The sequence below is a fragment of the Hippocampus zosterae genome, chromosome 13 (assembly GCF_025434085.1).
Source record: "Hippocampus zosterae strain Florida chromosome 13, ASM2543408v3, whole genome shotgun sequence".
Taxonomy (NCBI): Eukaryota; Metazoa; Chordata; class Actinopteri; order Syngnathiformes; family Syngnathidae; genus Hippocampus; species Hippocampus zosterae.
Window position 1 is genome coordinate 13,506,915 of NC_067463.1, and position 14,246 is coordinate 13,521,160.

Genomic DNA, 14,246 nt, shown 5'->3' on the forward strand with positions numbered 1-14,246 from the left:
ATTGGGGATTTTTAATCAGGGTTATACAATACATACAAATATAAAATGACCAAATTTTAAAACTGCAGTTCAAATGGAAATTACAGTTGAATTATCAATTGTTGTACCGTCAAGAAAAAGGTAATTTGTATGGAATCGATTATTAATTAATTTGCGTCTTTAAACAACTGATGTTAAATGGAGTGAGCTACTTTTCAATTTTCGGATCTACTTGTCAACTTTTGATCCATTTTCAATCGTGTATAGGAGGATATGGGCCATGATTTGAACACGGGAACCCTGAACTGTTTGGCAGACGTGCTAACCACTGCAACAGCAAATTCAAGGCAAAATGGAGTACAGTGAACCATTGCCTATTCCCCGACGTCATACCATTTGAAAACAGGTCTAAGTTGTGGCACAGATGGTACAACGCGATCTTAGTGAATTTGATCAAGGCGTAGGCAAACAGAGTCTGTGCTCCTTTGTCATGCTGGATGTCATTATATTTTATTCATTGAAGTTTTGAATAGCTAGAGTACAGGACTTCCAATCATAGAGAATTTTTTTGCAAGGAAGTTCCCCAAAGCAGAACTTTCTGAGCAAAGGCAGCAGATGACCAAGCATTGTGCTTTTCTCGTTGGGTGGTTATCATCAGTAACTCTAATCTGGAATTTTCGACAGTTCAGGAAATGAATTATTTGTCATTTACACTCCACTAGGCTTGCTTGAGATAGCCCGTCTGCGTCATGACCTCTTTACCCAGTTCCTCACGCACTCAGAGGCATGGGGGTATCTCAGGTAAAAAGTTATGTTCATTGAATTTAAAAAATGATGGATTTGGTAGCATTTGTTGAAAATACAAGATGGTCTAGTGCCTCAAGTTTTGTGCTATGCAAAGCATCGCTTGGCTGATTCTCTGTCTTGAGCAAAAGTTCTGTTATTTGTGACAAAAGGTGCAGCAACACTTGTCGACCTACAAAATAAGAAAACTAACAGGCCTACATTTGTCATCTGTTGTGAAAACAAACTAATATTTTGGCGGTTTACTGAGTCACGTGGATATGAAATGCTTTATTCTATTTGTGTGTGTGTGTAAGAGGGACTGACCTGTCCAGCTAGCATTTCATATAGAAGCACTCCATATGCCCACCAGTCGACAGAGCGTCCATATGGCTGATATGCAATAATCTGTGGAGTAAAAAAAGAGAAATATGACAACAATGTCATTTTTTTTCCTCGGGTAGACTGGATGTAATTCGATTAAAAAATACAATGAATGAATCAAATACACCTGAATGCTGGGTAATATCTGACCTTTATAGTTAAAGGACATTTCTTCCGGTAATGCGCAGACACACACATGTATACATTCATTATATTTGCATGACTCACACGCCTGTTTAAATATACGTTTGCTAATGCAACTACGGTCCTTTAATTGTGTGTACTGCTCAAAACACACACGTACGCACGCTTGTAAACAGGTTAAAAAAAAATGCGCTTCTAGCTCTGCAGTCCCGAGGGTTGCATGACTTCCATGTGTTAACAACGCTCCCCCACCCCCACCCCCTCCGCCCCTCACACAATGGCAAGCACGTGCACGTTCATGCTTGCACACTGACCACAATATAAGAATGTCACCGTTTCCGAGAGAAGAGTAGAAAAATAACACACACACAGCGTTTTATTATATCTCTTGCTGGCTCTCCGAAACTAAACTAAAATCTGCATAAGACACTTGAGCTTGGACAGCAAGTTTCTTCAACAAGAAAATAACCCTGCATAGCTCTTGACCAAATGTGCAAGAGCGTCCCTAAACGTCTGTGCTCTGCAGACCATGAAAATGAGGTTTTTGTAACTCATCATGCTCAAATGGAGTGCAAAAGTTGCGCAAAAGAGACTCTGTGCTATCACACCTACTCAGGACGAACCCGACTGTTATGCTCTGCTCAGGAAGGCCGAGTTGGTTATTTTTGCATGAACTAAGTAATTAAGTGCAAAAAAAAAAAAAGATGCAGAGTTTAATTTCTGAAAGCAAAGATGAGGCAGCAGTTGACTGGAGTGGTTGCTCTTGTAGGATATTCATTGATATTCAAAGGTCGTTGGAAAGATTATACTTGCTCTTCGTGTTTTGAAGTCAGTTGAGGGGAAAAGTCCACTGATGAGATCGCTGACATCTAGACCGTAGAATCATACCCGAACACGATCCAGGTACGAAATGGCCAAGTTTTTCAGAAGTAACTCTATTTAACAGTCCTGTAACCAATGTCAAATCCTGAAAAGTTTCAGGGTAGGTGATGACCTATTGAGTGCTAACTATTAATGGTTGTCAAGCCATAAATGTACCAAAATAGTTTTCACTTTTGCATATTTTCTTTTTTTTTCCTCCCATTGTCAACAGTTAGGTTCCAAAATAAGTGATTCATGCTGAAGCAGTTTTCAACCACCACTGTATCCTTGAGTCCCTTGAAAGGCATTAAATGAATTAAGTTATTATTAAGGGCGGACCTAAAAATAGCCCACCAGTTGCTGTCATTCCTACTTTGGAGCAGCAACAATCAAATTGGAAAAGAAAACTGCATTATGTACGTTGTACGTCAGCAAAGACTGCAGGAGAACCGTGATCTTCCAGCTCGAAAGCTTGCCCAAAAAGATCATCTACCCTCTTCCTGAGTTGAACGTTTACCTTGTGAATGAAACATTGATGAGCTAGACGGGACTGTACTGCTTGGTGGAAATATCAGTAGCGCTTTAGTATATCCCCTGTATTCAAAGGTATAACTTTAGACTCTGGAACCGACACATGCACAGTATGCTAATTCAAGGAGCTGGGTTGGCCTCGAAAGAACTTTCTTCCACGTCATCCTGGATTTTCTCTTCGGTGAACAATGAGAAGGAAGAAGAAAGGAGGTAAACGTCTTCCAAGTTTTTAATTAGCTAGCAGGTCAAAGATTGCAAGCTGAGGGAAATCCTGATGATGAAATTCCTGAGCACGGCTGTTATAATCCTGTTTCCCGCCAGACTAGTACTTGAAGAGATTGTGTCACTGTTAGAATAGAAGAACGAATACACATCAAACCGCTCTCACTGGTAAAAGCATTTTACAGTTACAGCCCTGCCAAAAACATGAAGGATGCTGGTTTGCATTGTTTGATTTGAGCACTTTTTAACCTTATTTTTAATCTGATGAGCACACATTCCAGTCTCATGCAAATCAGCGAGCACTCATTCCACCCCGCAGAATGCTGAGCCAATAGCGAGGAGCAGGTTCCTTCACCATGACAACTTAAGGCCGAGCTCAGGGTGGCTGCCCTTGAGACCCGGATTAAAAAAAAAAAGTGACCTTGAACTGCAACGTGAGCACCTGCAGGCTGGATTTCCCATCCCAGAAGCTGAACCAAAGTGCCAAAATACACTCGTTAATATTTTGTGCCATATGGAAATAATTTAAAATAAATGTGGACTCATTTACGTTATTAATGTCAAGAAATATGTTTTTATTTCAACATGCTAATAAGCCAAGCATATTTATTTGTCCTTTTAGAGGTTAGAACAAAAGTGCCTGTAAGGATGAATTTCAGGGTAACTTGAAAGGGCCAACATGAAATAGCTTCCCATTGTTACCAGTGGACATTTAAAACAAAAACAAAATCAGTCCTGGTGACCTTAGTGGAATGCCTCAATGTTTTGGGTTTTTCAATGAGTTGGAGGAGCGTGATGAATAAGTCAAGTAAGTGTTCTGTCAGCCAGGTGGTGAGACGAAGAATCAGCAATGGGAAGAGACATGTGTGACCCACGCCTGACATTCAGTGCTTTTATCCAATTTCATTTTTTTTTCTTCTTTGCCCGATTGTATGAAAGCCTCTGGCCAGCTCTGCTGATTCACTGTAGCATACTAGTGTGTGTGTGCGTCTGTGTTTATGTGTGTGTGTGTATACCAGCAAGTCTCTTTGCATAATCCGCTTTTACGTTCATGTATAATTAGTGCTCGACAATTCTTTTGAGAATATTCTATACATCAAAATGATATCCCGTCTGGGGTTATTAATGTACCTGTTTTTGTCTCTGTGCACATGTTAGGGTGCAAGTGCGTGTGTGCATTGCCATAGACGTTGCTCTCCCATTAGGTCTAACACTACATGACAGTTTTGGATCAGACTGCTAGCTATTCCTGGCGACTCTCTTTATAACACTCACAGACACACACACAAGCGGACAAAGCAGCCCAGACCATTGCCGTGCTCCTTATGAAAACGATTTTGCATTCACTGCATTGTGGTGAACGCCTTGCTGATGTTAAGGTTCCTTTTGAGGATGCTGTGTGCTGTGGAGCAGAAGTAGCATGCATCAAGCATATGCTTCTGCTCTAGAATCCACGGCATGTCTCCAGTTTTGATGTGGCTGGTTTTCTTGACTGATGATGTAATGAGCGGCTGAAGGCTTTTAACTCAAAGTGGACATTCAGTCAGTACTGAAGGAAGGTTGATGAAGGATGGGAAACTTCGACAATCTGACACACTAAGAACTGGAGGTAGTGGGTTTCATCCATCAATGTAATCGTCACTGACCAGGTCATTACTGACGGACCGTTTCAGTTCGTCAATAACCAATTTCCATTTCGCTGAAGAGTGACAGAAACACGCACCGCCTGTTTCGTGTGTGTTTGCCCGCGGGGGTGAATTATTTGAGTGGATTGCATTAACTACACTGAAAATTAGAAACAATTTGCAGTTCCTGGACATTAGGTGGCGCTATGCAGCAAGGTGTGTTATAATGTGTATACTGGCCTTTTAATGGGGTCCTTAATGTGTGCGCATGTCTCGTGTGGTGGTAAGTGGGTTCGTCCAGCTATTAACGTGGAAGCGGGTTCCCGTAAGTGGATGTGCGTGAATGTGAATAGTAAGTTAGTCAGCTCAGGAGCTTTAAATACACACAGTAGTACAGTCGATGGAACCCATCTCGACAGTGTATGAAACCTCTCTCTCTCTCTCTCTCTCTCTCTCTCTCTCACCATCACACATAGCAAAAGAAATGAAAGCTATTTGCCCCAGAGAGAATGATACGATACGATGTTGCTGATGCCCGCAAGTGTGGAGCATTTCATTTTAACAGATTTGGATTGGTTTTACTCGGGGCCACAATGTGGAGCGAGATCCTGGTTAAACTTAAGTCATGATGAACTTTAAGGTAAAACACTTCAAGGATTTTAGGAGCTAAAACAGTGGCAATCGCTGGAACCGCCTAGTGCTCTATTTAAGATTGAGTTAGCAAATAACGGAATATGAGGCTTTGTAAAGCTCTTTGGGCAGGACCCGTACTTTGGAGATACACTGATATACAGTGTACTCCATGTATCATTTTAATATTAAAAATTAAATTGGGCAGTGACAACTAAAGCTTAGTGATGAGGGAAGTGCGGTTAAAATAATCATGACCGAGTGACAGGCTGTCGATTACGGTTTGGGTCAGTTGGAAATAATGGCGGATTGCGGATGAGGGAAAGGTAGCCCAGCTGGCGAATGACAAATGACAGAGCGTCAAAACTTACTGACGAGCCCATCTCTGGTTTTACATGCACATCACTCTTAAGGAAAAGTACAGTGAATCTTCACAGTGATTTATTTGTAAAAACATCCATTTTTAAAAAGTTAAAGTGCCCTGTACTTCAACAACTTTCTAAAAGTGAATCTCAAGGTTCTTTGACAGTATAATGACATTCAACGCATGAACCTATCAAAATGTTCTCAGTGTTGCTAGCACCATAAAAGCAACAAGCCATTTCTAATACTGTACATCTTAATCAGAGGTATAAAATGTGTCTGTCAGACTTTTGGATATGGAGTAGCCCCAAACTATGAGGCATACTGCACGTGCTGGCCATTTCCATTGTGCTGCAGTGTTGGACCCAATTAGATTACGCAGGTGTAGAGAAGTGGCCAGCAAATATGTTAAAAATAGAATAAAGGGAAAGGCTAAATTTACACTTCATCATCTTGACAGCACACAGTTCTTTTTTTTTTTTGGAAATCTATCCCCATGACAAAGCTGTGTGCTTGGGTCAACAAAGCCACAGAGGGAAATGAGCCGCAGCAGACAACTCAGGAGTCTCAAATGCTTTTACAAAATGTCAACGAGTTATCATTAGACTGCTCTTTCTCCTTTCGTTCTGCCTTCACTGTCTTGGTGCTTCTTCTGCTTTTTTACTCGCAGTTAATAGCTTTTACGTCTCCTTGTTTTGCCGACAGAATTTGCTCTTTCTCTCTATCTCTTTCTCTTTGTATCAAAGTCACTGAGGTGTAAATGTACATTCGTGCGATCATTCCTCCCAGACAGGCGCTACCAATAACAGGCTAGTTATATAGGTCAGGCTAAACAGAGCGATAACTCCGTGCGTGCTCACGTGTACACTGACAAGCGAGGGAAATACTGCAACTCTCCAGCTGGCACGAAAAAGTCAAGTGTGAGAATATTTCTCAGGTCACAACTTTCACTCACATGGACACAAATGGATTTTTACACTAGAATGGCAGAAGGAAGAGGGCGGACCTCCACCAAGGTCGACAATGTTGCGGCACCTACAGGAAAAGCACATCTTAAGAAAATCATCTTCAAAATGTATGTTTTGTTTCTCTCATGAGTTCTTCATTTAAACAAGCAGATGTGTGCACTCTCCAAAAATTGCTGTAAAAATGTGTGAGCAGTCCGTGCAGGCAGGGCGCTTATTTCGGTCACAATGCGAATCTTCGTTGACTGTCAAAACACGATCTTGGCATAGTTCATATCACTGGAGGTCCACACATCACATCGCCATTTAATGCATCAATACATAGACAACCATCGTCATGTGTGGTTTTGAGGTTACGTTTTGTTCGGAAAGTTATTTAAAAAAAAATAAAAAGAAAACACCACACATTCCACATCCTTTTAAATTGATATTTTGTTTTTTTAAATGCTTAGTTTTCACTGAATACTGAATATATATTATTATTGAGATATCTGGCAAAAATATCAAGATGTAAAATTTTAACCATATCGCAGAGCCCTGGGTTGTATTTTCAGCGTTATGTAAAAAATTGAAAATCTGCAGGGGCGCAGTGGTGCATCGATCAGAATGGAATAAATCCATTGAACAGCAGTCATTCTGCAGCGGTATTGACTTGATAGAGCTAAGAGGGGGTTTCGAGATGCAGAGCTGTTTATGCTCAATATGATCCGATGACGTCAATGAGGTGAAATGAAACATCAACAGACATCCACATGCACACACACACACACACACACACACACACACACGCGCACACACACACAGACGCACGCACAATAGTGTTAGAATTTAAATCAGGATAATGGCTGATTAGAATCCAGTTGCCAGCCAATATTTACAAAAGTGATGAGTAATGTTTGTGTTGTAGCCAAGTACCCCAGCTTCTCTCAGTAAACAATGTATATAATCACACTGGGGTGACTATGGGGAAAAATCGGTTACATTAGATATTTATGTTGATTCAAACTACATTAAACATTACATTAGCATCCTGATTCGAGAATCCAAGTTTTTTTAATCCGCAGTTTACCAATCAGAAGTAAAATTCCACTGATTAGCTGGAGTAAGTCTGTCTTAAGAGGAGCACATTACGATCTGACTCATCCACAACTACGTGGCTACTTCTTTGTGCAGTCACCATTGACCTAGTGCAGTGAGAGGTGAGTAATTAAAAACGCTTGGCCATTGGTGTAGATGTGGATGTGACAGATTGTACAAAATAAGTCCATATGGGTCAGGCCACAATCAATAATAATGATAATTACACCGTAATAATAATAAAATAATTTTATATCACACTTTTCTGGACACTGAAAGACAATTAACAGACAGCACATCATTCATGCGTTCACTCTTTCACGCCCCGGTGGTGGTAAACTACGCTCTTTAGCTACAGCTGCCCCCAGGGCAGGCTGACCAAAGCGCTTTTGTCGCTGCAACCTCAACAGGGGGAAAGTGATGAGATATACAATATTCTTATGCTGCAGTTTTCACTCCACATTGGGGCATACACACGTGTCCTGCAACTGGTCGACCCCCAGTTTAGGGTGCACCCCTTTTCTCAACCAAAGTCAACTCGGAAATATTCCAGCTCACCCACAACATCAAAGAGGATTAGTGGTGTAACTCTCCACAATAAATAGATGGATGTGAATTTAGTTTGGGAAGCCCTGTTAAAAAGCGAATTCCTTTGAAATAAACTTTGGCGCCTCCTATAGAAACTAAAAGGGGTGGTTGCATGTGACCACAAAGTCCGACTACGTCAAGTCGAGTGAAAATATGTTGTGACACACTTGAGGTCATTCGTCTCTAAAAATGATTAACACGTTGGGAAGTATGTAACACTTCCAACAATGTGAGTATGAAGCTATGGCCTATGTGTGGTATTGCACGTGTCCACTCACTCACAGCATGGTGGAGGCAGCAGCCGCTCCCATCCCTGCTGTGCCTTCAGTGGATGGAGCATTAGTGTCAGTCTGACTGTGAGCGGTCACAGCATGTTGTCCCTGGCTCCGTGTAGACAACATCTCGAGGCTGACAGGGAGGAAAATCTATAACGCAACTCCCCAGTGGACAGGAGGTAACTAACTGATAATGGCCTCAAAGTTGGATAAACTTATGTGCAGTCTTTGAACAAATTGCACCATGCTCCTATGGCTTCTATATTAGAGAAATCAAAGTAGGTAAGCTCCGAAATCAACTGGTCAGCCATTGAACAGCAAAAGACTCTTGGTTCCCGCTATAGGCACAAAAATAACATCTTTGGGATGAATAATAGCGGAGACTGAGAGCCACGCCTTCGTGTACAACATCAATTTGTGACCTCACATAGGCACTTCTGGAAGAATGGTCAAAAATTCCCATAAACACACTGTTCAACCTTGTCAATAGCCTTCCCTGAAGAATTGAAGCCGTGATAGCGGCAAAGGGTGAACTGACGGATGGATTAAGAGCGGAATGTCTTTTTAAGGGACAATTGATTGGGCTGAACACTCACACTTATATAATAGATCCGTATGTAAAAATGCCAACATTACAATTCACACCCTTGAAAAACTCAGCAGTGATTTAATGTACAGTTTTTGAGGACTACATTCTGCACATCTTACTGAAGGCCATTTTTATGGGCTTGGCCTGCTTTTTTTTGCCATTTCAGCGTGGCTATGTCACTCAAGGAAGGATACAAGCAAGGAATCGGTCCGACCTTTTTGATTTTATGGGTATTAAAGCTCCTTTGATGAAAAGCCATTTTTACATACACACAATTGAAAATATTGAGTTTTCAGACATTCAGGAATGATAAAGTTTTGTTAGACTCCAAAGGCATACAGCTATTAGCCCCCCGCAGTTAAGAGATGTCATGGCCCCTCCCCGGTCCTGCTGGAGCAGTTCCTCATGCGGGCAGGCGAGATCCTGCAACACTAAGCACTGTCTTGCTCTCTGCTCTCAATGACACACCTTTCTTTGTTTGTTTCTGGTCTTGTTTGGTTGTCTCACAAAACACATTACATCCATGTCAGTCACCACAGGAATAAAGAAGTCAGTTTCCTCCTCGGCCCAAAAGCATGGCTGTGTGCTGCGTCTGGGTTTTGCTATCTTTATTTACCTCTGCTTGTGTATTTCTGGCGAGTTGTGCACCAGACACATGGACTTTTCTCCACACATTATGTGTCTATATACACACTGTCATTTTCTCCGTAGCGACAGAAAATAATGTGAAAACGACTGCGGAGAAATCAATTTAAACTCACGTGCAGGAGGCTTCACTTCTCGGCGAGCAAATGGCCTCCGCACATATACAAATACTTCCTGTACTCAAAAGACCAAGATTCCTCTCGGCAAGCGCATGCGCAGTACACAAAGAACACAAATTTCCACTCATGTACCCAGGGCGCTATACTGTAGGTTCGCCACTTAAGGTCAAAAACGAGTGATGCGTCTTGGGCTTATTTGATGATAATGGTTGTGCGTGGACCAAAGTAGCATTTTAGCATCAGCAGTTTGCTCAGGACGAGCAGACACCCCACACTGCGTTCACAGCAGACATACTGGGTGTCTGCATGACTGGAGTGCTTACATCATTAGAAAGCACATGCTGTGTGTGTGTGTGTGTGTGTGTTTGTGTGTGTGTATGGGCACATGTGTCAGTTTGTCTGTATGCATGCGTGTCCTGAGGCGGTGGCCTTAATCTGGTCCGTGAGGGTGACACAAAAGTGACCTCTTGCATCAAGCAACACACATACACACACACACGCACGCGCACGCACACACACACACGTCTTCCAAGTTCATATCCTACCTCAGGGGCGATGTAGTCTGGAGTGCCACAGAAGGTGCGAGTGGTCACTCCATCTGACATGTTCTCTTTACACATGCCAAAGTCAGCAATCTTAATGTGTCCCTCACTGTCGAGCATCACGTTGTCCAGCTTAAGATCTCTGAAGAAACCAACAAATCATATAGTAATAAGATGTATCTTTTTTTTTATTCATCATCATTCTTGAAGGAGCTTCAAAACATGGTTGACAATGTATGCTACGGCTAACTGATTTTATTCCAACGATTGCTTTTAGAAATATGCCTTTTCCCCCCCAGAGTTAATCCATCTGAAAAATAGCTCTGCACTCTAATTACATGTGAAGAAATGCTTACCTATAGATGACTCCTTTGCGGTGAAGGAAGAAGAGACCAACAGCAATCTCTGCTGCATAGAACCTGCAATTACAACAGCATATTTTTTTAAAATGCACACAAAAACGTTCATTTTCTTGAATGATTTGTCCTCATTAGGGTAATGCCATCCACACATTCTCACTCACCTATGAACCTATGAACAATTTTGAGTCAATGAACCTATGTGTATATTTCTGGAATGTGAGCGGAAGCTGGAGTACCTGGAGAAAACCAATGCAACGAGGGAAGAACAAAGAAAACTCCACACAGAAGGGCCTTAGCCCAGGCTCAAAACGGGAACCTCTCAACTGAGAGCCAGACGTGCCAAGAACTCAACTGTTCACCAAAACTAACCTTGCTAAACATGTTGCCGATATTTGTACTGTGACATCAGAGTGAATGCGTTACAACTCAACATACAATGTTGATCATGACAGTACTGTGAGTCCCTTGGGTTTGTTCCTGTAAAAATGTCTCAAAAGGAGATAAATAATCAATGCAATGCAAGTATTGGTAGAAAATGGCGGCTTTTCTTACACTGCTTGCGGTTCTTTGAACTTGCCCACTTGTTGAATGTGATACATGAGGTCGCCTCCATTCACGTACTCCATGACAAAGTACAGACGATCCTGTGCACACGAGATGGGGGAAAAATGTGCATATAAAAATCAGAATGCCCCTGTTCTGTTTCTCATAAAATCTGTTTTGCATTCTTTTAACACTCTGTATGGAGTTGATGACGACTTTTCACTCCCACTGTGGTGAGGTTTTTTTTTTTTGCACCAACAGGTGGAAGTGTTATTTTGCTAAATGGGTGTGACGGATTGGCGACAGAAGAACTGGTTACATTAACAGTATCTAATTATTTTTTTTAAATCACTTCTGTTAACATTTTCCAAATGATCTCAGTGAGCAAGCAGAAATCGTTTTGCCATGTATAAATATGCAGAGGGTGAGTTCACAACATCGCGCTGATTTACATTTGGATTGTTTGGCTTTGTTGAAGAGATGCAACTGAGTTCCATTCGAGTGTGGATTGAAATATGTTAGGCAGGTACTTGCCTGTACCAAAGACAATGAACGGTGGGAGTCAAGTGTTTGTTTTAGATTTTGTTGGAATAAAGAAGGTCTGCTGACTTTCGCGCTGCATCTCTGCTTGCTGTTGACCCAGCTCCATGTCAACTTAGCCTCACATTTTTGCTGCAAAAATGCTGTTCATGCGCCTCTCGGCTTCAGCCATCAACCATCTAAGTCACGGTCGTTAACATAAAACCATGAATAGTCTTCTACTTGCAGATTCAATTATTGGGATAAAAACAGCCATAACTAAATAGAATAACAGTGATGTCAGTCAATTTGGCAATTGGCACCGTGAGATTAAAAATTCACAAACTACGATGCCATATGTATTTATGTTCAATACAGCATAAAAATAGACTCACAAAGGTGACGCACTGTATATAAACTTGTGTAATCATTTTTAAAATGTTGTTTTTGCGAGTACTTTCCCTTATCTGGCTATGTTTCTGCAAATTCCCAGTCCATCCTTTGCTGGGTGCTGCAAAGGAGAACTCAGCCCCAAGTTGTTAAGGAAACTTGGATTTGGTATTCTTGTGTTTGGGGGGCACAATAAAAATTGTGCCTCGTAGCAGGCGAACATCTAAATGAATCAGAGCAATTCTGTTGCAGTTTCAGAATGAATCATGTTCACAAATTGTAATCGTTGAACGCCACATCAAGTCAGTGCATAAGTAGTCGGTGGCTTTCATCATTAAAAATGTTACAGAACTATTCATGTTCATGTTAGGCCTTCGGTTTAGGTCTGCGTTTGGGTTGAGGGTCCATGCACATGTGTATCGGAGGGCCGGGGGCTGGTATTACATTTTTAATAGTGCGCAGCATGTGTCACTTTGTGCTCTCAGGTTGTGTAGTCTGCTCTTTTTCCTAAGGAAACGTGCAGTTACGTGTTTTGCATACAAACTGTGCCCGTTTAACCCTCTCCCTGCTGCGCTCTCATTGTACTTGTCATGCGTTTCCTCTGTTTCGCTCAGAGCAACCGACTTTGAAGCGACCTTGACCTCGGAGCACTGTACCCACCACGGTCTGGAAGCACGAGTGTAGCTGCGTGAGGAAAGGCGGTTTGTCCTGCTGGGCAAGGACTCTCTTCTCCACCATGGTACATTCAACGTCATCATCCTGAATCACCACATCCTTTTTCAGGATCTTTATTGCATACAGCTCTTCAGTGGCCTTCATCTCTGCCAGCATGACCTTCAGTTGCACAAAAAAAATATAACTAAATGTTATTTTCAGTATTAAGAAAGAACAGCTTATTTTCTTGCAAAAGTTGACTTTTAACATGTGTTGTGTGCCAAGAGAAAGGGGGGGGGGGGGCATTCCAGTTTACCTTGCCAAAACTGCCTTTCCCAAGTACAGTCAAGAAGGTGAAGTCACTGAGTTTGACCTGGTTCAAGCTGCTGAACGGCAGTTGGCTGGATGGCCTGCCATCTGTCTCTGTGGTGGCCTTCTTGCCTGGACCCAGCTTGGCTTTCTGCGCTCACATAACGGGACAAAGTGTGTCAACATGCACACCAAAGAGCATGCAAAACGCACTCAGTGCCCACAACATGAGGATAACGTCCAAATTCAAATGCTCCCTTTGAAATATGCTGTACTGTAATAATCTGCTGTGGCTTGAGTATTCATAGCACGATATACTCAAGCCACACCTTTGTGGTACATTTCCCTGTTGGGATCGATTCGACTGAGTTTCTGGGTGTCTGGAATGCAGCATACGACATCATATTTCAAAAAAATTGTAGCACGAGGTCAGTCATAAGTGGACCCCCCCACACACACTTATTAAACTTACACGTAAATGAAGCAGTCTTCTCCGATGATCAATAAGTGCCCTTATACACATGTTGCTCATTTTATACGTGAGGTAATAATGACTCCTTCAAAATGCACACACACATTCCAACATGAGTTCCTTTTCCAGAGACCCCCACCTCAAAGTTGGTCTGAATGAAAAAATAGAAACTTTATAGAAACATGGAGCTTTCACCCAAGTAGAAAGGCACAATCTGCAATTACGTACATTCATGCCCGCTCCAGTCAAGCCTCTCATGTCAACGCTAACTACAAAACATGACAAATTGCCTATGAAGCTCATTCATGCCATGTGTTAACTCTCTCAACAACTGTAAAGTGTTTCAAAGTGCAAAAATGGGAATCATAAAAATTGATCAATTGGGATTTTAATGAACGTGGGATTGACTGTCAGCCAGGAAAGGTCATGTTGAGTCATTCTCTACTAGTTTGTGCTACACAAAGAAATCGGTTATGGCACAAGTCGTCCCAGCAGTTTAATTCTTCTCAAATACAACCGTGGCACGGAAACAGGAGTTCTGAACATTCCATGAGTGATTTTTCTGGGAAATCATCATCAGTCTTTTGGGCTTGTCAAATAAATAAATAAATAAACAAAATCCTACCTATTATCAGTGCTGTGTCCAAGGACCGGCAACCCGAGGCCAAGGCCAAG

The 14,246-nt window shown here is 41.9% G+C and overlaps 1 protein-coding gene across 2 annotated transcripts in view; it reads right to left on the reverse strand.

Annotated features, from left to right (window-relative positions):
- Positions 1–14,246, reverse strand: part of LOC127612741 (protein kinase C alpha type-like) — a 152,053-nt gene that overhangs the window by 16,594 nt on the left and 121,213 nt on the right. For both annotated transcript variants that reach the window (XM_052083522.1, XM_052083521.1), the window contains 6 exons: positions 13,107–13,250; positions 12,797–12,970; positions 11,237–11,328; positions 10,679–10,741; positions 10,326–10,464; positions 1,090–1,170 (listed from right to left, as the gene is read on the reverse strand). In XM_052083522.1, coding sequence (XP_051939482.1) covers positions 1,090–1,170; positions 10,326–10,464; positions 10,679–10,741; positions 11,237–11,328; positions 12,797–12,970; positions 13,107–13,250 — 693 coding nt within the window. The remainder of the gene's footprint in view (positions 1–1,089; positions 1,171–10,325; positions 10,465–10,678; positions 10,742–11,236; positions 11,329–12,796; positions 12,971–13,106; positions 13,251–14,246) is intronic.